The sequence below is a fragment of the Micrasema longulum genome, unplaced genomic scaffold (genome assembly GCF_059751315.1).
Source record: "Micrasema longulum isolate JH-2025_06_02 unplaced genomic scaffold, ASM5975131v1 h1tg001265l, whole genome shotgun sequence".
Classification (NCBI taxonomy): domain Eukaryota; kingdom Metazoa; phylum Arthropoda; class Insecta; order Trichoptera; family Brachycentridae; genus Micrasema; species Micrasema longulum.
Genome location: NW_028278452.1, coordinates 214,838 through 238,643, shown reverse-complemented (window position 1 = coordinate 238,643; position 23,806 = coordinate 214,838). Strand labels below are relative to the sequence as shown.

General features: G+C 31.5%; 1 protein-coding gene across 1 annotated transcript in view; it reads left to right on the top strand.

Moving 5' to 3' along the window:
• The window catches only part of sprt (PDZ domain-containing protein sprite), a 156,484-nt gene that overhangs the window by 47,720 nt on the left and 84,958 nt on the right, over nt 1–23,806 (top strand). The window contains exon 3 of the mRNA XM_088234664.1: nt 6,661–6,751. Coding sequence (XP_088090790.1) covers nt 6,661–6,751 — 91 coding nt within the window. The remainder of the gene's footprint in view (nt 1–6,660; nt 6,752–23,806) is intronic.

Genomic DNA, 23,806 nt, shown 5'->3' with positions numbered 1-23,806 from the left:
TATTATTATATCTATTGCAGTAACTATACACATACATAGTAAAAAGTTGTGGATTAGTAAAGTGGTGGATTTTTATAAATAATTATAGCTTCAATCATAGTTTATTTTTTTTTTTTACAAAATACAGGTTTTATCTGCGTCAAGGCAGAAGGATAATACAGTTCTGTGTGTGAAATATAACCGGAATCCTGATTGAGTGTTTTCGACTCGATGGGAACATGAAATATTTGTTTATAACGTGGTTTTACGCTGCAATAATTAACTGTCCCTGGACTGGCACCTGAAGCGTAAGATTGATCACTTCACTTTCATATAGCACATGATCGAGATACACTGCATGTACTTTACCAATGCAGTGCCCTATGCACCTCTAGGTGTGGATTAGGGTTTCATGCTGATGATAATTATGTAATAATAAATTATATTACAATACATACCACAATATTACATGAATGAATGATGAGCTAGCCAAGGCTGCTACGGTCAAAAAAGTGAGGCCGAACTTTGATGAAGTCCCAATAAGCCATGTTAGGTGGTCATGGAAAATATCTGAAGAAGAAACTGCCAATAAGTGGATCAAGCAACATTTGAGAAGCAAAGACGAGGCCAAAACATTTTGGAAGCATGAAACGCCTACATACGAATTAACTCAAGCTCTCTCGGGGCTGGATGCATGAGTGAATATCTGCATCGCTTTGGGCTGCGAGACGATAGTTGCTGCCCATGTGATGGCATTACTGAGCAGACTGTAGAACATCTTCTAATATACTGCCCAATGTTCGATAGGCCGAGATGGAAGCTTGAATGCAAACTGAACACTCGGATTGCTGCGAAAAATAACCTAGCTGAGCTTCTAAACTGTAATGATACACGAAGAGAGACCGTTTGATTCATTACAGGGACGATCAAGCAGGCGAAGTTATTTAATGGTGGTATTTAGCTCTTTTTGTTTTTTTTGTGTCCAACCTTTGAGCCTATTCGTTTTTTTATTACTTTTAATATAATATTTCAAGTGTTATTTTATTTCTTCTGATTCTACTTTTATTTTTAGTATTGTTATGGTGAAAAAAAAGATCAACTAAATATAACTCCAAAGAAAGATACGAGAGGAAAAGAGGAACTTCAGCCCTACGGAAAATTGGATACAATAAATGTTTTCTTGCGCGCGGTAAAAATTGGAGCATTAAATTGTAAAACAAAGTTTACTGAAAATGTACGAAAAAAATATTAAAAACGAACTGCTTTGAATGACGTCACTGCTTCATATGTATCAACTTATGATATGAGAGTTATGGAAGACTTCCGGTTTGTTTGCCGCGGATGGACCAATGGGAAGAACTTATCGAGAATAACCGGAAAAGAACCTTTGACATCACACGAAGAGTTATTTCAGAAATACAAAACTTAAAAAAATCGTAGCGCTGATAATTTAATTTATAACCAATAAAAAAAATTAAAAAAAACCACTGAACTTCTTTATTGGCTTTTTGTGACCAGAGGTATAGGCTTGCCTACGTCATGCGAGAAATCGTCTCTCTCACTCTCGAATATATCTATAGCATCCGAGAGTGGGACGTAAAAAGCGTTTGAGAAAATTGTGTATTTGGCACTATTATATTATATTAAATTGTGTACATATTACTAAATCGCCGCGACAATCTGTAGCTTTTGATTATAAAGCTCAGCCGAAATCAAGTGAGGGTTATCACTAGAGCCTTTACAGTACACTGCAGATTGAACAAACTAGAATGAACCTCTCCGAAATTTCTAGATGTAGGTTCTGCAGTGCAGATGTGGAAACACCTGTAAACATTATATGTGAATGTGATGCTATGTATCGTAAAAAGAGACTCATCCTCGGGGGACCACTGGTTAAACATGAGAATGTTAAAGAGCTCGCCCCCTACCTAATAGCCTGATAATTTACGGATCTGGGCTTAAAGGGGGAGATTTAGCAAAATGTAAACTCTCGCTTTCCACACAGTAGCCAGGCTCTTTATAGACCTGGGCTTGGAGAGGGAGAACTATTCACGGGGACCCGTCACAATAGATCTTCACAGGTCGCAATGATGTCAGGAGCTTTCATATCACTGTCTCCCACCGTGCGTTCTTATGATTTACCCAAACATTTAATTTTTATAAATAATAAGTTATTTATTTAAGGGAAATAAAAACAAATTTTGTAAAAAAGCTCTATATACATTTTCCAGAATAGTAACATAAGTTGTAAAATTAAATGAAAATTAATAAAATTCACATCATGTAAATAGAGGGAGAAAAAAAATAATTAAGTATTAAAGAAAGAAGAACAATAAAAAACATCCTTAACTTGACTGATTGTGATGTAAATGCCAATTTCATAATAATTTTTCTTTCTAAAAATACATCAATATAATTGACGAACATTGTTTAGAATTAAGATATACTGTGATATAACTAATCCATGCGGCTTTGTACATTTTTATAATCAATTTGTTTAATTAAAAATATTTTTTTTATTATTTAAAAATAAATATTAGCATTCTTTTAATTTACCCAAATATTTCAATTTTGGTGGCCATTTTCAACGAGTTGTAAATATCTCACTATTAAAAAATGGGATCAAGTTGGGGTAGAGTGGGAACCAAACCACGGACCTTTGAGCCGTGAGTCCGAGACACTAGCCACGGGACCACAACCTGATCTAAATAAGTAAGAATAAGAATAAGCTTTTGATTGTATAAGTATTTTATCTCCAACTCTTGATAAAATGCTTTTTCTGTGCTCAAAAGTGTTTATTATTCAATAATAAAATAAATTCCAATCCACACGTAAATGTATATCGAAATGTATACAAAGAAATACCGAAAATCTTAACAAAGTATTTATTTTATTTAGGTCAGACGTAGAACTTATTAGATGCAATTTGTACTGGCACCGGGAAGGGAAAGTTAAACTAATTGGGATCTCTTTGTTTTCAAAATATGTTTAAGTTCGCCAAAAGTAGCCCAGCTTATTCCGATTTGTCTTGGCAATTCCGATGTTTTATTTTCTTTGCCCGTTTTTATCTTGTGTTTCAGATATATTCAGGATGTTAGGCAGACCGATGTCCAAACGGAATGGGCGGCCAGGAAAAAAAGGCCTTTTCTGACTTATTTTTGGTCGACCAAAATAAATCTTTTGGAAACCTTGATAGCTCATAATTATTTTAAATAATAATTTAACTAAAACACAACAACACTTAACATAAAAATAAAATATCTTTTGGCGGTTGTGCCCACGACTTATTTTTATTATTTGAGTTTAAGATATTAATATTGGACTTTTTTATAAAAAATAAAAATAAAAAAAACACCCGTGACAGTGCCAGTGAGCCCAGTGAGTAAGTTCAGGTTATTGGGGCTGATCGAGTCGGCAATGGCCTTCTCTGGTTACCTATTATATATTTCATCTTTATATATATAATTTCTCTGTACGTGTGATGTCACTGAACTTCTCCTAAACGGCTTAACCGATTTTCAGAGAAATATAGATCTTTGCGCTGTGCGTGTTTGAAGATATTAAAATCTTCAATCTAATATGTAACAAAGAAGTAAGGAGCATAAATGTAATATTCATCGATCTACCAGGGTTGCATTTGAGGAGAATGCAATTACAAAAAAATGGAAAGATGTTGATTTTTTGTGTATAAAAAAAGTTTGTTTTTGAATGTTTACATACAACATTTGCTTTTTATGGATCTTAATCAGATTCTTTCCTTACATTCCTTATAATTTCTTCCCATTTATTTCTTTTTACTGGATATTTTGTAATAATACTAAAATAATCGGCGGCCTCTGTGGTGTAGTGGTCAAGACGCTTGACTCACACACGGATGGTTCCGGATTCGATTCCCGGTGAGAACACAAAAACGAAATGTGATTTTACTCAAGCCTGGGTACCCTGTGATGTAATTCACCACTGTAATGGGGCCTCCTGGCCTGTTGTGGTGAAAAAAAATAATTCAATACACATTTAAAAATCGTACTCCTACATAAGTACACCCCTCTGTTGGTGAGAAGACCGGAATTTGACGTTTGCAAAAAGAATGCCATATTTGAAAAAATATTTATTTTATGTTTTGGAACTCAACCATAAACAAGTACCCAGGTACCTACATAAATTCAATATTTGAATATAAACAATTTTAAGTTTTGGAATTTAATCATAAACATGTATCTAGGTACCAACTTATCAATGAATGAAAGTCTTTACTAAGGTAATAGCAGGCAAACCAACGTTCGGGCAGGACAACGTCTGTTAGGTCCGCTAGTAATATTATATATTCATATATTATTTCAATACTTTTATTGTGCAATTGTGACGATTTCGCTCTCCGGACTCAACATTTTAAAAGCTTTTATTGTATTTTTGCGAGCACTCTTATCAGTAGAGCTTCCTTTTTCCATGGCTTCTGGGTAATTTATGTCATGTCTATCTATCTTGGACGGTACAGCGTACTAGGCCAGCATATTATGGTTTTGAATAATAAAACAATGATCATTCTTTTGGTCGAATCGTCAAATGATACAAAATCATAATAAGTTCAAAGCAAACAATTTTATGATATCATTCTGGGAGATCTGCGTGTCTCAATATTATAATCGTGGGCGCGTATATAAATTGTTTCTCACAGTCACATTTGTAAATAAAAAATAGCCTTCATTAGCCATAATAAAAATCTAATTTTTACACGCTGTCTTGGCATTAAAATTACGAAACATATTTTTTTGTTAATATATTAGTACATATTTGTTGTGAAAATACTCGTACATAAATTGCAATAAATAATATTTTTTATAATATTTAACGAAATATTTGCACGTGGACAGTTCAACACTACACTTTTAAAACTTTTTTTTTGTTGTTGGCGAATAAGTTACTATTATTTATATATTTTGAAAATGTTTTTATGAATAAATTAACAAATAAATACCTTCCAAAATATACGATAGGTGATAAATTGCTGTATATGCGTTGGAAGAGCAAAATGATGAATAAGTATTTGAATCTAGTTTTTATGTCTCTCTTTCGCAGATTCTCCTTAATACTGTGCAAAAAGACAACAACGCGTCGGACCGATTATGCCTAGCCAAAATATACAAAATTGAGGCCTCGCATTCCTGTTTTACGCACACCAAAACTGAACTGATTTTGTTTTTTTTTTATTTAAGAAAGAGCAACTTTGTTTGCATTTTTGTATGTTTGGTGCTTTAAAGGTTTTTAGATGGTCAGCTCTCGTAAGGAACATTTTATAATAAAAAACATACAAAATTATGGAGATACACCAATGGTAAATATATTAAGTGTGTAAAAAAATCGTTGCTCCAGTAATGATTCAGGGGAAAATACAGGAATACGTTCGCATGAAAAAAGGTTAGACCGCATTCTCTCTAAAAGTGTGAATTCTTTATTTTTTTTCAAGTTTTTAGGTAAGTGTGTAAGTACTGAATTTTACCCTCTAAAGAGTTAATCAAAATGGATTATAGGGGATTTCGAGAATATTTTAGAGAAAGGAATAAAAAAGTCTAGGTTTTTACCGTTCAAGTGAAAACTGTGTAACATTTACTACTCTGTAAATATTTAAACTGTACGTAAAACTGCAATTCTTGGTAACAAAGGTCTACGATGTATGCAAAGGAAGCGATTTGCTTATGAATGTCGATAAATCGAATGTGATGGTTTTTGAAAGAGTTTAAAGTATGACTAAATGTGAAATCACTGTAAATGAAATTATATTAAAACAAGTAAAGGGATTTGTGTAACTGGGAACTATGTTTACTAGGGATGGAATGACTGAGAAAGATATTAAAAGGAAAATGAGTGCCGGGAACAGAGTGAACGGTTCACTTAAATCAATCTTGGTAAATAAATGTTTGTCGCAAGAGGCAAAATTAGCAGTTCATAATGGAGTCCTGGTCCCGACCTTGATGTATGGGAGCGAAGTATGGACTTGGAAAAACAGGGATGAAAGTATGCTGAATGCTGTCGAAATTCGATCTCTCAGATGAATGTCTATATATACGATAACTCTTATTTTATTTATTTATTTTATTTTATTTTCTTTTATTTAGGAAACATACAGTACAGTTACACAGTTGTATATTTCTATTATATATTCGTTTTATTTTATATTAGTCTTATGTGTGAAAGATGCACAAATGTCGGGATCCATATATTATGTAAGGCTGAGATAATCAGTATTGACAAAATCAAGAAAGGAGCTCTGCGCTAGTTTGGACATGTAGAGCGAATGGAAAAATATTTACAATGTGAATGTTGATGATGCAGAACCAAATCCAACAAATACTTGAAAATGGACTTCTCAAAAGTCGGAATAATCGGCGCGCGTGCGTGAGAAGATGTATGAATGTAGAGGAAGCGAGATCTGTATGCAAAGATAGAGTGATGTGGCGTTCTATTCTCTCTGCCTATCCTGACGGAGATTCGGCGTGATGGTTTGTTGTTGTATTTTTTTAATTCACAAATTTGTATACTGTATTTCAGCTTCGATCAGTGTACCATTTAGGAATTGTTATGATGTAATTTGATGAGAGTAAACTACTTTGTTACTGTATTTTTCATATTAGTGATAACTGACATTGTTGTACAGCATTCATCGAGTGTATTTTTTTTTTTTAGTGCATCAAGGAAGTCAGTTTGTCAATCTGATTTTGATGACCCTGAGGTCGTGCAGAGTCAAGGTCAGGACGGCCCTCGATCTTCGTCTGTGGTAAGAATAACACATGTTTATATTATACCTGAACAGTTAATCTCAAGACTAAAGGTCTAATCGCGCTGGGGCGGCGCGTCGTGGCATTCTTTTCACTGTTTTGCGTGAAAGAAATTGTACTGTAGCTGCGCTACACTGCGCGGCACTCCATGCAAAATTTTGTCACGCCGCCCAAGTGCGTAACAAAACCTTCAGTATTCTGCACTGTAATTATTTATCTTCTTTTCTTACTGTGGTGTAAATATATACAAATGAGGGTATTGGAAGCAAACTTCAAAAATTCCACCAAAAACGGGAAATTTTTTATTGATGACAAAATAAACTATGCATAGAACCTACCTACCTAAATAATAGCGTAATTCAAAACCATCTCTAAATCTCTCAAAAATAGATTTCAATTATACTTGACACCGCAAACTTTTAATGTTCTCCGTTGAGTTGGTGAAGCATAATTAGAAATCTCAGATTTTTTTTTCAAAGTTTTTCGCAAATATCTCAGCAAATTGGAAACACACAGAAATTTCTACGTTTGCTTCTTAAATATTTAAATTTATCGCAACAGAGTTAAAAAAAACTTTTGAGAACGGAATAAAGAAGTCTTGGCATTTACAGAGCCCATGTATGACCTGTCATTGGCTAGCTTAAGTAGCCAGCTTACACACTGTGTAAAATTGACCATTCTCCCCATGTTTTTCTTCTTCTCGCGGTGTCTTATCAGGTCCCCCCGACGCTGTCTTCCGCAGCTAGGACAACTGCTCATTGGATGTACTCGCCATAGTGATTCCTCGGAGAAGATGACCATGGTGGTTTTCCGTTGCCTTGTCTGGTGGATTTTTCTGTCGGGGTAACCTTCCCTTAGCCGGTTGGCTCTGGTTTGGAGGCGCCAGAAACTGGCGTAGGTGAATTGGTCCAGCCGGATGAATTTCACCCCCGTGATGAAGGTTTCAGCTCTTTGATTTCACAAAAGTCAACAGATAGAAGAGTTAAGGAAATGTGGATGTTAAAACATAGGCAGAATGGTGAATGTTACACAGTGTGTCTAAAGTGACTACGTATATATTGTTTTATACTTTTTTCACCTGTATTAAAATACAATTGCGAAGGTACTTAATTAATCTGAATATTATATTTAAAATTAAACAAATATAATAATAAAGTATCCACTTATACGTATTTTTAAAACCGTTTAGGTTACGAGTACAGTCTCGTATTTTTAGGAAAAATCATGTAGTATATTATGTGGTCAGTAGAATCATCGCGCCACCATACTTATTTTGGATAATTAATGTATCTACCATATTGTTTGAAATCGGACAAAGAATAAATAATTAGTCTTAGATATATTACATTAATTTGTCTTATCGAGTAGGTAGGTACCAACCTATAAAAATGTAAGTCAGTAGCATAAGTTTCAGAAGAAAAAAAACAACTGACAGATGTTTTACGCCTTGAATGGAAGCCGATCACGAGGGAGACGTAGTGGTTACTTGTTACTATCGCATTATTAATCATCATTAGCACACTGTGACTTGTGACAACCTTCGTCTTCAATTCATTCACCAATGCCTCATCCATTAGCTAAATATCTGTTATCTGGCGGCCTTATTTCACATACACATGATGGCGTGTCGTTTCCCACAACGGTCGGCCGCCATCCGCCATTATTGGACTAGATTTTCAAACAAGCTTCGATTCCTAGTTTAAAATTATGTTCGATGAGAACATCTGCTTCATCTAGCCCCGTTTTAATAGTTTTACCTTCGATCAGTATGCAGAGTAGGTTTAGGTCGACCGTTGTAAGTTGTCAGAGTGTGGAGTCTTCAACAAACAAAACTGCATATTAGATAGGAATAAAGTAATATTGCTTTAAATCAAATAGATTTACAATTCTTATACTAGAATTATTTATTATATAAAGCGGTTTTACCATTTGATATAGTGAACTGTACCTACCGTATTCGGGTTGACAAAATGTATATTTTTTTTCCTTTTATTGTAGCCTTTCACTCAGACGTGATAATATCGGTCGAAAAAAAGTTACAAATGAATGAGCAGAGAAACAACAAAATCAGAAAACACACTGAATAACAATATGTACACAAACATAAAATAATGCAAATTATGCAATAATTATATGCGTGTACAACAACTTTACAAATATTCTTGTCGTCCCTTTCAAATTAAATGTTGTAACTACGTTCACAATATCATGTAGAATTTAACTGCTTTTCAAATTCTAATTAAGTACAATATTTTGATTTGTTCAAATTTTTGGAGACAAAAGAATGGATTTCACCCCCCAGGGAGTCATTAAGATTAACAAATTACAAGAGAGATGGAGAACATTTTGAGAAGGGAATATGGAAGTCTAGGCATTTACAGGAATTATGACCTTTCGTTGGCTGGTTTTAGTGGCCACTTTACACAATGTGTAACATTAACCATTTTTCCTACGTTCGAACATCCATATTTCTTCAATTCTTCCATCTGTTGATTTTCGTGAGGTTAAAGAGCTGAAACCTTTATTATTTCAAAAGGCATCTGGACCACATGCTTAGTAGTATATAAATCTATGTAATATCTCGCAGCAGTCTCCTGCAATGGTCTCTTCCCTTAGACAAAATCCAGACTTGTACACTCCTGAAAATGGCTTTCGTTTTGGAGAACTTAATATGTTCATCCAGTATATTGAACACTCTTGGGGCCACAAAAGAGAAATTCCTCTGAGCAAACGTCGTACGTGTTTTTGGAATTAAATAATTCAAATTACAGGAAAACCTCGTACGAGCATTCTGCTGGGATCTACTTTTGTAGCCGCATGACCAGAAATGTGTTAATGACTCTTTTTTTAAAAATTGTTTAATGTCCCGTACCTTCATGAATTGGAAAAATGTCTCAGGTGGGAAAGTGGGGGGACATCGCAACATCACTCTTAGTATTCATTTTTGTACGTTTATTAGGGGGTTCCTGATAGACGCAGTACAACCTCCCCAGCCTACTATACCATAATAGGTTGCCACTGACTGGAAAAGAGCAAAATACACCGTTCTGAGAGTGCCAATGTCCAAGATGTTTCCTAATTGAGCAGAATACATGACACAGTTTTCTTAATCTGGAAACCAGCGATTGGGCTTGAACCTCCCATCGTAGATTTTTGGCAATAATTATTCCCAGATATTTGATGTACTCATCTGGTTTTAAAATCTGGTATGAACAGTCGGATTTTATTTACAGATAACGATGGGATTCAGGTGGTGATCTGTTACCAATACTAAACGTAATATGTTTGCTTTTATCCACATCGCAATCGTTATGATTTATTATTTGTTGATAATTGCACAAAAGTATTTTGTCGAGATCCGTGCATTATGTGAGGCTGAAAAAAGCACTATCGACATCGCACATCATAATTTATAGGTCAATAGTGCATGGGGCACTGCATTGGTACACCAATCGCAGTGTATCTTAATCATTTTTGTCACATAAATGTTTGATGATAAGCCTTACGCTTCAGGTACCAGTCGAGGGACTATGAAATATTCCAAGGTAAAAACACCTTTTCAAATAAATTATTCTTTCTGGGAATCGATCCCGAGACCTCTTGTTTGGTAGGCAAACGCGCTGACCACTACACCACGAGACCGACCAAATAAAGAGTGTATTAATGTGAAAAAAAAATACAAAAATAATTTTAAAAACGCCGTAGGCACACAAATTTCAAACGTTTAACAATTTTACATACCACGAATGTTATTACGTATGTTTAACGAAAAATTTTAAAATACCTAGATTATAAAAACAATAAAACGCTTTGTACTTACAGCCAATCTGCCAAACAAAATGGATTTTTTACCCTTGAAAATAGACGCACTATATCTGAACTACGCTATTTACATAAATTATTAAATAATAAAGTAAACTCTTTTAACCTACTCTCCAAAATTATCTTAATGTCCCCTTTCGCGTGACAAGAAATAAGTATTTGTTCCATCTGCCAGTCTGTAGCACTAACTATGCACAACACCCTTTCGTCGATCGTTCTTGCTCTAACTATAATGCTTTTTTTTCATACCCTTAATTTATTTAAAAATAAATTAAGACTTATTATTTCTGGCTGCGATACAATTCCACTTACTATTTAGTGATGCTCACACTTACACACACCTGAACACTTACTTCTACACATAAACTCACATCTAAACTTACTCTCATACAAATACACATAAACATACCCCTTTGTTGTAACACAATTTAATAATATGTATGATTCTTATTTAGAAACTTTGCTGGTCGGTCTTTAAACTGTATTTTTTTTTATGTTACTTTATCATTGTCGACTGTTAGTTTCTTTAAAATAAATAACGAATTGTTCAAAATTATAATTCATCGTACCGTCTATCGGATTGTCTATAAAGATTTAAGCGCACTAAAGATGTGGTTTTAATCTTTTAATACTCCGTTTTCTTTACATCTCGTTCATATTAATAATTTAAGATTATTCAATACTTATTTAGGTACCTACTTATGTTTCAACTGACCTTAACATTCTATTTCGATGCACACCACACACGACCGGTCGCGTAACTTTCTTTTCAATTTTATTATAGATCTTAATCTTAGTCCCTAGAGGCAAATAAACTGGTCAGCTTAAGTTTAACAAACAAAAATTGTACTGAAACACAGCATTACACTTTACAACTAGTCGATACTTTTCCCTTTTTTGTGAGGTGGTGAATCGTACCGTTTGCACCTTAAACGTTTCCTTGTTACCTGCGGAAGAGACTTAAAATTCGTTTCCTTTTTTCGTTGCGTGTGTGGAGGCCGCTTTTTTGCTCTTGTTTTTTGTTGTTGTTATAAATTGTTCTTCTTTTGTTCTTGGGAATGGTGGCTACTCTGCAGGACATTTAAATAGGGTAACCACTTTTAAATAAATTAAGAAATTATACGTAATTACTATTGTTCATTAATAAAATAGTAGAAGAACGTATTATTTTAATTATCACCGTATAAATAGGGAAATGTCAGGTTTTTTCAAAACTTTTTTTTTTTTAATATTTATTTTTTTTGTTTTTTTTACAATAAACATAAGTGGTAAAACAGAATATACAAAAAATAAAGGATAATTACATAGCAACAAAATACATATTTACCGTAAAAATAGTCAACAAAAAAAACCCACAAAGGCATGGCCTGTTTATTTATTTATTTTATTTTATTTATTAAAAGAAAATAACAGCCATTAATTACTCATAATGTAATTGAGACACATTTAATGTATATATTTCTACCAACATATTGTAACCATTGTATAAATTTCATAATGTGTTTTGTTTTTATGAGAAAATAAAATAAAATTACAACAAATAAATAAATATTCACAAATAAACCAAAGTTATAGGCCAATTAAAGTTTTCTATACATTACTAAATACAATGTCAAAAAAAAGAAGAAAAAAGCGTACATTGAAATAGTCACTCTTCCACACGTAAAAAATACATAAAATATTACAATAATAATGAAATAATAAAAAAAATAAAAGAAAAAGTTTTTTGTTTATTCGGACTTCGTGGGTGTACAAGAAATGTTTATGAATGTTTGCTCCTATAATAAATAGACATATATAATATTTTTTATTATTAAGAAAGAGTCTGTAAAAGATTACTAGGTACTTTTTTTATTTTATAGTTATAATTAATAAGAATCTATGAAATACTACTTATTAGTAGCATTTCATAGATTCTTTAAAAAAAATGCTACTTACTAGTAGCATAAAAAATATGTTTAAATTTGTAATTTTGAATTCCCGTAAAAACGGTCATTGCATTGGCCACGCCCCTAAAACGTCACGATTCATATTTATTTTCTACTTTGTTCTTAGTCATTCAAATTTTTATGGAATATCGTCACAAATCTTGACGTCACAACTATCAATGCCAAACATGTCACGTTTTTCTAGTGACATATTTTTTTACAATTTCTTTTTTAAAGTTATATATGAAAACATTTCTCCACAATATCCACATTGATTTTGAAAATACAATTAATTATTCTAAATCCATTTCATATATTTTTATCGGTATTCGTAGTTTGTAATATTTCCCTATTATACAGCTGTTATCGTAGTATGAATAAAACTTTTAGGCATCATATATGAATGCCGGAGGCGATTTCCAGTAGAAACTATATGAAATATTTATATTAACATATTGTGTTTCCACTAGGTACATCGTTTCTATATATATTATAATCTCTAGAACGGAATCTAAGGGTTAGTTGCACCAAAAACAGTTTAAAATTGAAAAATTTAGACAAAATGGAAGGCACAAAAAAGCAAGATAAAACCCCATGTTTTAACGAAAACCAAACAATACTTTGATACTCGTATATTCTATTTGTTTTTTTATAATCCAACTGGCCTTAAAACGCTAATCTTATCATACAAGTTTAATGTGTACCTTTGTGACAAAAATAATATTTTCCTTTAGTACCCATCGTAAATTGAAAATATATCTGTTTTGTTTTTTCCATCAATCTTTTTGTTGAAAAGTAAGAGAAAAGCAGGCTTTTAAAATATGTAATTATATTCATTTATACTAACACTGCTAAATAGAATAGATTCATAATATTTTAATAATAACACTATTCCTAAATCAGTACTTATATGCATAAAAAATAAGAAAAAAACAATATTAAACGTAATAAAACTTCGTAAATTTCGTAAAACATTATTCCTAATTTTTCTTCTATCCTAGAATTCCTTCATTCCTAAAATTTTTTTTTTAAATTGTTTTATTGCGACTTTTATTTTTTTAAATCAATAACACTTTTTTCCAGATTATTTCATTTTTACACAGTCTTATTTTGGCTTTAGTAACTTGAGTTTTTTCTTAAATGTATTTTTTTATGGAATATTTCATAGTCCCTAGACTGGCACCTGAAGCGTAAAATTGATCACCTTACCTTCATGTAACAAAAATGATCAAGATACGCAGCGATTGGTGTACCAACGCAGCGCCCTATTCACCATTAGGTGCGGAAAAAGAATGATAATGATGATTTTACTTCAACTTTAATTTGTATACTCAGCATTCTAAAAATATGCTAAACAAATAATTATTTTTACTGTTTTATAATATTTCGTTATCTACTTTTCAGTTAAAAAGCTACGTAGTGGTACGCATTTTTATGTTAAAACGTATTTTCGTTACTTAACTAAGTATACGTGGATTTGGGATGCATGGTTAACCTACAAAGATCAACGTTCTGCCGCGGGTGCCTAAAATATTGGTATTTTGGAGGTCTTGTGCCTTGTGCCCTCCCCAGCTGTTCGTATATATTACGAGTTTTATAATGATACATATTCACGCCACCTTCCTTATATTTGGATCGTCGCACAGCAATGTGTAATAATTGTTTATTGTTAATGGCTACTTATTTTTTATTAAATAATCCAAATTAAATCCACTAAAACTTAATTATGACAATGATTATTTGGATGGAAGTTAATGCACCCGCCTTAAGCTCCTTACATAATTAAATTAGGTATTTGTAATAAGTGGTATACTGCCCCCATGAGCAAGAAGGCAGCCTTTAGACAAAAATCACAAAATGAATTATTAATCTGTGAGAAATTCCGAACCATTTGATATAAATCAAAAGCAGAAAACATTTATTTCAATACGAAGAACGACATAATGTTTTTTAAGGTTTCGAAAAAACGGTATTGATTCTAAGCAATAAAGTATCTAGAGATTCATAAGCAATAAAAATGTGGATATGACACATACTAGTTCAATAAAAACGGGACATGAAAATTAATAATTGAGTTATAATGAAATTGTGCATTAAATAAATAAAATAGATGCATAAAATCTTTAGAAACAATTTACGTATTTACAGTTTTTAATGAAATGCGAGAAATTGATATTGAATACAAAATGATATTCCATTGATAATTTTAAACAGCATAGTTTAGCTTTACTTTTCTTAGTACGATCTAAAAATGACATGAAGTTTATCTAAATAACTTTGAGCTTATTGACGACAATCAGTTTGTTAGTTTATGCAATTGAATTCAAATTCAAATTGATATTAATTTAAGGTATGAAATACAGAAGTTTTTGTATCTAATGAAATACGAAACATTTAAAATTTATTGATCAAATGGAAAAAAATTAACTTGATTTTTCTGGGGAGTAATTTAATTACTGTATGTAACTTAGTTATTATATTAATTAATGGATTTTACACAAAATAAATACGCAATATTTTTTTTACGTACAAATTACTAATTCAATTATTCAAATTAATATGAATTTTAGAGATTAAATAATATATAAAATTTACTAAGTTTTACCAGGTAACCTTGAAACAAGGCAGGAATTTTACTTTAGTTAGAATATAAGTTTTATTTTTAGTTTTTTTATTTCTATAGTCCTTAAAATGTAACATGATTAGGATAACAGTTGTCAGAAAAGTGTCGACATAACTTTGTAGTAACGTCAAAGGAGTTATTTATATTAACACACGAAAAATCATTTGTATCTGGCGTGTTAATTTATTTTTTTAATACAATGCTTAAAACATAAATCAACACTAATAAATAAAATCAGCTTTAAAACAAAAAAAACCTAAAGTAAACCTAATTATTAACGACGTTCTTACAAGGTTACATCATTTTGCAAAAACGTTAGAGATGGGACAAATTGATCAATATAAATTGATCGAATAAAAAAATAAATCATTTGATGTTGTTCATGAAAAATTTATAAATGTCTTATTTTTTGGTGAATAATTGAGTTAAACTCACTATAATAGGCTTGTTTTTGCGTTTTTTATATCAATTTTCGGAAACAGAGTTTCATGATTGCATGAAATAACTGATAAAATCGATTTGATCGGTGATCAGTAATTTCCCATCACTAATGAAATTAGTTTGACAGCTGTCTCTCTAATCAAGCTATATTTTAAGGACTATAAGTACGTAATTGTAAAGCGCCTGTGAGGAGGTTTATCACAAAAATGGCGCTATAAAACTTAGCCAATTATTATTATTACAACTAGTATTAGCAGTGCAGCATTTGAATCGTGTTTTCTGGTAATTGGTTATTCATTTCTTACTAACAATTTTAGAATATTCTTGAAAGCAGTAGGAAATATAAAAACATGTTAAAATATGCACACCTACTTTAAATATATAACATTTTTAAATCACGAATAACAAAATTTATTTTTATAAAGTAAACACGTTTTTTTCAATGTTGAATAACTCACTGTCATAATATTGTGCAAGATGTTTGGGTAACTCAAACCACATGCAATGAATATTGGCATGAATTACAATAACAAAGCGAGTGTTGTCATTTATGTGTCATGTGTGAATAAATCTGTGCCTTGTAAGTCTAAACTTCAATTTATTCCACACATCAAGAGCAATAAACTCGTTATAAACATAACTTTTTACAACATCATAGCCTCACCAAAATAATACGAAAATCTAAATTCAGTACAAGGACTCGTTTCCCATAAATTTATAACACTTTTTGTTTACAATGAAGTCCCGGCGCAGACTTTTATGTATGGGAGTGAAATATGGAAAAACAAGGATGAAAGTAAAAGAATGTTAACAATATTTTGAGTTTGTCCAAACTCCTGTAGACATGTTGTAATATGTTAATATAAACAGCTCCCCTAGGAGTTGAATCCAGTTCTTGTCTACAGGAGTTTGGACAAACTCAAAATATTGTTGATGACCTGGTCCATGAAGAAGTATAGAAATTGAAAAATATGTCAATGTTCAGAATGTGTAGATTAGTCAATTCGTCATACGACTCGGAATTCTTTGGGAGATAGATCTTTAGATCTTCCGGCTTTTCGTAGATCTCTTCGCGACTAAAACAATGTGGGATGAAGTTGGATTGGCATAGTTTAGCTCGAAGTCTTATATTTTTCGTTTTTATGAATATATTGTATACCCCTTGTTTGTCTTTGCTACATAGTTTTATGTTATTTTAGTTCAGTTTCTTGTATTTATGTTTCTTCGCAATTTGCTTAGGCCGTTTATAAAATAAATAAATAAAACTTGTCACTGGTTATTCCAAATTCGTGGATTCAAGTTTTACTCGTCTTTTATTTCTGTAATTAATAATCTTAATAAAAGTGTTTACAATATGGGCACTGGCAACACCAAGTTCCAGGCCCACTAATAAACCAACCTAACAAGGCACCGACGGCGGTGAAACGGAAACGTATCACTTGTCTTCTATTCCTATAGTAATCATTTAATAATAAGTAAAACCTATTACCTATCGTCCAGAGGTTATGACCTTAGTATTCTTTATGAAGGAAGTGCGGTATTTGCTCTTCACGTTTAATCTCTATTTTACATAATTCCCCCCGTTCCTTTCCACTAGCGGTAAACAAAGCTTGAACATAATGGCGTGAACAACAACTGGTACATTGTCTTTGAGTTGCCTTTAACACCTTGCACTCGTAAATAAATGAATTCAGTAAACAAAACTAATATCTGGCGTCGGTAATTACGACATTTTCCACCATTGTTCATTTGTTCACCTAGACTTAAGTGTACAGATACAATTGAAATAAAGTCATATACTTTTACTTCGTAATAGTGGAAGTTACAAAGCTTCTACCAGCCATTAAAAAAAAATATTTTAATGTTAGTTAAATGTGATAAATGTACGTAGATTCTCAAAACTGTTGCTTATTCCTAACGTAATGAACAATGCTTCATAAGCACGAAGAAAAATAAAAACACCATTGAAAACAAAAAACAATCATATGCTAAAGAATCTCACCCCCCTAAGGATAATAGATGACAAATTCAGTGAATGGATTTTCAAAATGAACCGTTGAAAGAATGGGGTCTTTTCACGTTTTTTTATTATTTTATTTTAAAATAAACAAAAAATACGATGGTAACCATAGAGTATACCCATATAATTAATATTTTTCCGTGCGAATAATATAAATAAGCATATTTTGAATTACCCGAACACGAGACGTTATGCGCCCTATGGGACAAACGGCATATAAACTCAGAGTAATAATTTGCGGCCCGCTAATAGAGAAGCTCTATCGCTCTATTGCGTAGAACAAAAGCGTTGATTTTTTTTGTTTTCGGTTCAACAACAAATGTGTAACGGACAGTTCGTCGCTACGCTTGCAATTTTCGACCTAAGTACCGACGCGTCGGCCCGTTGTTCTGCTGTAAGCTGTAGCGAACTTCGTGATTGATAATTCTGGAATGTTTTTTGTCGTATGGGCGTCCCTATAAGTAGGCCGTGAATAAATACTGTAAGGTAAATACAGTAAGGAGTAAAAAAATCCTGTGAATATTTGTTCCCCAGAGCTATCAGTTTCTTGAGAATTAGTGTAAAATAAAATGCATTTGACTATTATTACTATAAGTTTTGTTGTAAATTTTGCCAGCTTATGGAGTATATGCCTGGTTTTAAGCATTGTCGTTGCATTTTAATAATTTCTTAATTTTTATAGGTACACAATTTATGTTTAAGTTTGTCCAGTAAAAAGCTTATTAATACAGGTACGTTTCACTTCAGTTATTATTTATTTTGCAGAAACATATAGTCAACAATGATTAAATTACATAATAAATATAAGGGTTAAAGACAGACCAGCGAAGTTTCTAAATAAAAATCATACATATTAATTTATGGTCCATTTTTAATTGTGTGCGTGCGTACGCTCGTATATACGGTTTTTCAGGGCCAGACCTCGAAACTTTAGATGAATATGGTAAGCTGTAATAAAACCCTTTTGAAATTTTTCCAAAATTTCGTTAAAATATAATAATTATAAAATGTATTATCTTAAAATGGAGTAAATCTTTAATTTCTCGGACTAGCGTCCCTTTCGTAAACCCCTACCCCTCCTCGACAATTTTTTTTTTCAATAAAAACGTATTTGAACAACGAAGCGATACGCACCAGACGCGGACAAGGGAAGCGGCTGGGTAGGAGGAGTAGGAGTTTGTATAGTGACTGCTTGTTCAGGTTACATTTATTAAATGACTTTTTGGAAAAAAAAAAATAATTTAAAAAAAAAACAGATTTAAAAAAAAAACTAACCATGAGAAATATTTCTCTAAAGTTTCGCGGTCTGGCCCTAAAAAACTGTTTATATATACTCGTATATGTTTATACATAAAAGGGTGTGTTTGTGTTTATTTGTTTGAGATTAAGTGCAGAGATGAATTTGGGTGTATTTATGTAAGAGTTACTGTTCAAGTGTGTGTAAGCGTGAGCATCATTAAAAAGCAAGTGGGAGAGTATCGCAGCCAGATAGAATGAGTGTTATTTTTAAATATTTTGGATATTTGTTGCACTAACTTTTTGGATTATTGTTTTATTTTAGAGATGTAAATAAAATAACTTGGTTTTATGTACCACTTTTTATTGACACAACCGACTAGTTTTGGCAACTATATGTTTCCCTCTTCAGGGTTACATAATAACTAAACATACACATGTAAAAGATACACTTTACAGATTAGTGGGTATCGATAAGGATAGAGGAGAGGGTAATTGTGTTTATGGAGGGGTTGGTGTAGGGGAGAGAGTAATTGTGTGGTAGGATTAGACATTATAAGGAAAATATTAACATTAAAGCTTTGACTTAATTTTAATGGATTATTTATAATATTTAAATTTTATTTTATGGCTATTTTATTTCGAGAATTTCGAAATGATTTAATTGATGAGTTTTATTATTTAAATGTAATATTTTTATTATATCTTCAAAATTAAATGAATAGTTATTTGTTAAAATACAGCAGCTTTCGAAATTTTTTTATTGTTGAGACATCTCATGTGTTTTTCTAATTTATTTGTTTTATCTTTTGTATTTTTAATAAAAATTCCTATATTGTTATTTGCGTAGAATGCCGATCTTACATCGCGTGTCAAGTATTTTAATAAATTAAGGGGACATGTTAAATAAATCACTAGTTGAAAAAAAGAATTATAGTTTGAGCAAGAACGATAGAGGAAAGAGTGTCGTGTATAGTTAGTGCTACAGACTGGCAGATGGAATAAATATTTATTTCTTGACACGCGAAAGGGGACATCAAAATTCATTTTGGAGAGTAGGTATAAAGAGTCTACATTATTATTTAATAATTTATGTAAATAGCATTATCATAATAATTATTGTCCGTTTTTTCAAAAAAACATTTTGTTCCAACATTTTTTCAAATAAATTTTTCCGTTCATATAATTTGCCTAAATATTTGAGTTTTGGGGTCCATTTTCAATAAATTTAAAAACTCACTATTAGAAAATGGGGATCGAGTTGAGGTAGAGTGGGGTTCAAACCTCGGACCTTTGATCCGTGAGTCGGCCGCACGAGCCACGTGACAACAACCCTATTCAATATTCAATTTAATAAATTTGTTTATTATTTAATTAAGTTGATTAACGTGCTTAGTTGAATAATCATTTAATCTGTTTGTTCAAATTGTTTCTGAATTATTTTGAAAAATCTAATAATAAAATTATTCTGCTCCGATGAAACGAAAATTGACCGCTAATATTTAAAAGATACTTTTGTTATTGTTTGCGTATTCAGCATGTAGTTATTTGTATACGGCAAATGATTTTTATGTTTCTAAGTACACAATTACGTAAACGCATAACTTTTTTATCCACATAATATTTGTTCCAATGATGAATGAATACTTACATACTGTCTTATGTGTGGTGAAAACGTGTTTCAATGAAATGGTGTTGTTGTTCTCTGTATTTTTGTATGATTTTTTACTCTTTCAACAATAAATTTACAGAGGTTCTTTGTTTTAGGTCCCGACTAGTTAGGAGTTTCTTTTGTTTAGGTGGGACATTTATGTTACTCTTTTTTTTCATAGGATGATGCTAAAATAATTCAAATCAATACCTACTAATAATCACAAAAATTGAATCATAATTATAAATTAAAAAATAATAATGAGATATATTTAATATTAAAACATACAAAATATTACGTCAAGAAAACAATTTAAAAATAATTTTGTTTATTTCATTAGCAACATTGAATTTGATTCTTTGATCAATTGTCATGATATCTAGAAGTTAAATAATTTTCTTAACTTTTGTTCGTCTCCCACATCTTAATATTATCCTCATCGCTTTGTTTTGTATTATTTGGAGTCTCTATAGATCTCCTTCATTACTTAAATATAAAATACTGGAGCAATAATCATGTGGGGAACGATAATACTTTTAAATATCAGCAGAGAGGTTTAAATGTCTAATTTATTCCTTATCCTTCCTAACAGGGATACCTTCTTTGCGATTGTCTTACTCGTATAGTCTGCATTTTTTGAAAAAGATAATTTAGAGTCAATTCAAACTCCTAGATATTTTATGCTTTCAAGATTCTCGAGAACCTCTCCATCTAATTCAACACTGTGATCACTGTTAAAACAGCGTTTCTTACCCATTATAATACATTTTGTTTTTCCTACATTTAGTTTTAGCTTATTTGCTTTAAGCCATTTGGAGACTGTTTTTAATTCTGCATTTATTTTCCTTATTGCTGAATCATATTCGTTAAAAGTCGAACTTGGCAATCAGACAATGTTAAAGTCATATCATTTATGTACAAAATAAACAATAGTGGTCCCAGAACAGATCCTTGTGGAACTCCCAAATCATTTTTTTGTTGATCCAACGTTTCATTATTAACCTTTGTCATTTGCATGCGATTGTTGAGGTAATTTTCAAACCATTTTATTTCCGTGTTTTGAATACCAATATTTTTTAACTTTTGAATGATTATATTTCTGTCAATGGTTTTGAACGCTCTTTTAAAATCTAAAAACACTGCAGTTACATATTTATTTTTATCGATGTTCTCTTTCCAATCATCTATAACAATATTAAGGGCCATTTCACATGAATTTTTACACCTAAATCCCGATTGTTGATCACATACAATATTATTTACTTTTGAAAAATTTTGTAAGCTGAATCTTTACTACTTTTTCCAGAACTTATTCATATTTTGGTAGAGTATTTATAGGTCTAAAATCGTCACATTTTTTTGGTTGTTTTATTTTTGGTATAGAAACTACTGTAGATATCTTCCACTTCTCCGGAAAAACTCCTGTTTTAAGTGATTCATTAATTATTTCTACAAAAGTTTTTCCAATTACAGCAAAAGCATCACACATCAGATTTATGGTTATTCCATCGGGACTTGCCTTGGATGTCATAGATTTTAGAATAGCGAGTAATTTTTGTTCACATATTTCTTCAAAAGCAAAGTCATTATATAAAAGCACATTATTATTTTGTTCCTCTTCTTCCACCGGAATACTCTCATTTATTTCAATTATGATTTTTATATAGTAGGTGTTAAAACGATTTGCCAAGCTTCTGTCGTCTCCCAAGTCTTTTGGAAATTCTATATTTTCATCAATACTGGTAATTGGTTCACTTTTGATCATACCTTTAATATTTTTCCACAATCCTTTTGAGTTATTTTTGTTTTTTTCGATTTTACAAACATAATAATTATTTTTGTTTTCTTTTAGTGCTTTGACATATTTGTTTCTACTTTTTTATAGTTTTCCCAGTCTGTGTGGCTTCCCGTGAGCTTTGTTAATTTATATTACTTATCTCTTTCCATTCGCATTATTTTTAAGTCTTTGGAGTACCATTTGTTATTCGGGTTGTGTATTATTTTCATTACTGGTATATCTGTATCGACTTTTTTTTTAATGAACTGTATCATTTTATTAACTTTTTCTTCAAATGAAAGTTCGCTCAAGTTTGACCATTGGTTTTCTTCTATTTTTTTCAGAAAAGGTACTTTATCATAACATTTGAAGTTTTTTATGTATTTACATCCATATTGTTTAAAGCCTTCTAATCCTATTTCAATTGTATTGTGGTCCGTGATCTTATAATCGTCAACTATTTTTATATTAATATTAAAATCATTACTTATAACATAGTCAATTAAGTTATATAGGAACCGATAGATCCTCTTAAGTATTCCGCTGTACCGCACTCCTTCGCTTGCTTGATTTATCATTAGTGTTTAAGTAGAATACTTGTTTGTAATTTGTCTTATGCGATTTTTCTAATATATAAATAAATAAAAATAAGAATTTAGTTCCGTATTATTTTTATTATGTATTTTGCATATTCGTGTCTATCTTTGTATTGATTTCAGTATATATGAGTTCCGACTTAACACGGAATTATTAATCATTGTGCAATAATAGAATTGCGTATTGTATGTTAAAATAAATAATAATGAATAAATTATTTATAGAAAACCAAAAGTTAGTAAGAACCGCCCCGACATAAAGCTGTTAGATATACAAATTGATAGTTAATTAAGTGATAATTTTTCTGGATAAAAGTATTTTATGTCATGATTTTTTTGTAAAATATTATAAATTTACGTATTACATTTTTTTACAACAATAACTTATGAAGTAAAATATTTAAAATATTGACAAATATTTTTTAATTTTCCAATTTTCTTTAAGTTCGAAATTATCGTACGGAAAACCCGTTATTCGCATGTTTATTTCGACAGTTTAAGAAGACGATTTGAAGTGAATGATTCAATCTTACATTATGTAAACATGAAAATGTCTCTGGCGTGGAATACACTAGAATATTGCTAACCTTGTGATCCTCACATATTGGAATACGAAAGCATCTACCCCATGTAATGCGCTCGTATATAATCGTATACCTTGTGCCCTTTGACCTTTAGCGATTCTCCTAGTATGTAGTGTGCATTGTATGTAGGTTCCGATAACATCTCATAGAATTCCCTCAGGCAATTCCTTTGTTCAATCCCATTGTTTAGACAGACGCTTCGCGATCTAGAAGACTGGAAATAAGTTATAAGAGCGTCTCTGCTATACCTCCTGTGACAGGAATACAAACTGCATTAAGCTTTTACATTACTGACAAGACGTAAAAGATACAAAAATCGACAGAACACATTGAATTTATAACACAAATTCGAAAATTAGAAAACTTTCCCATATCT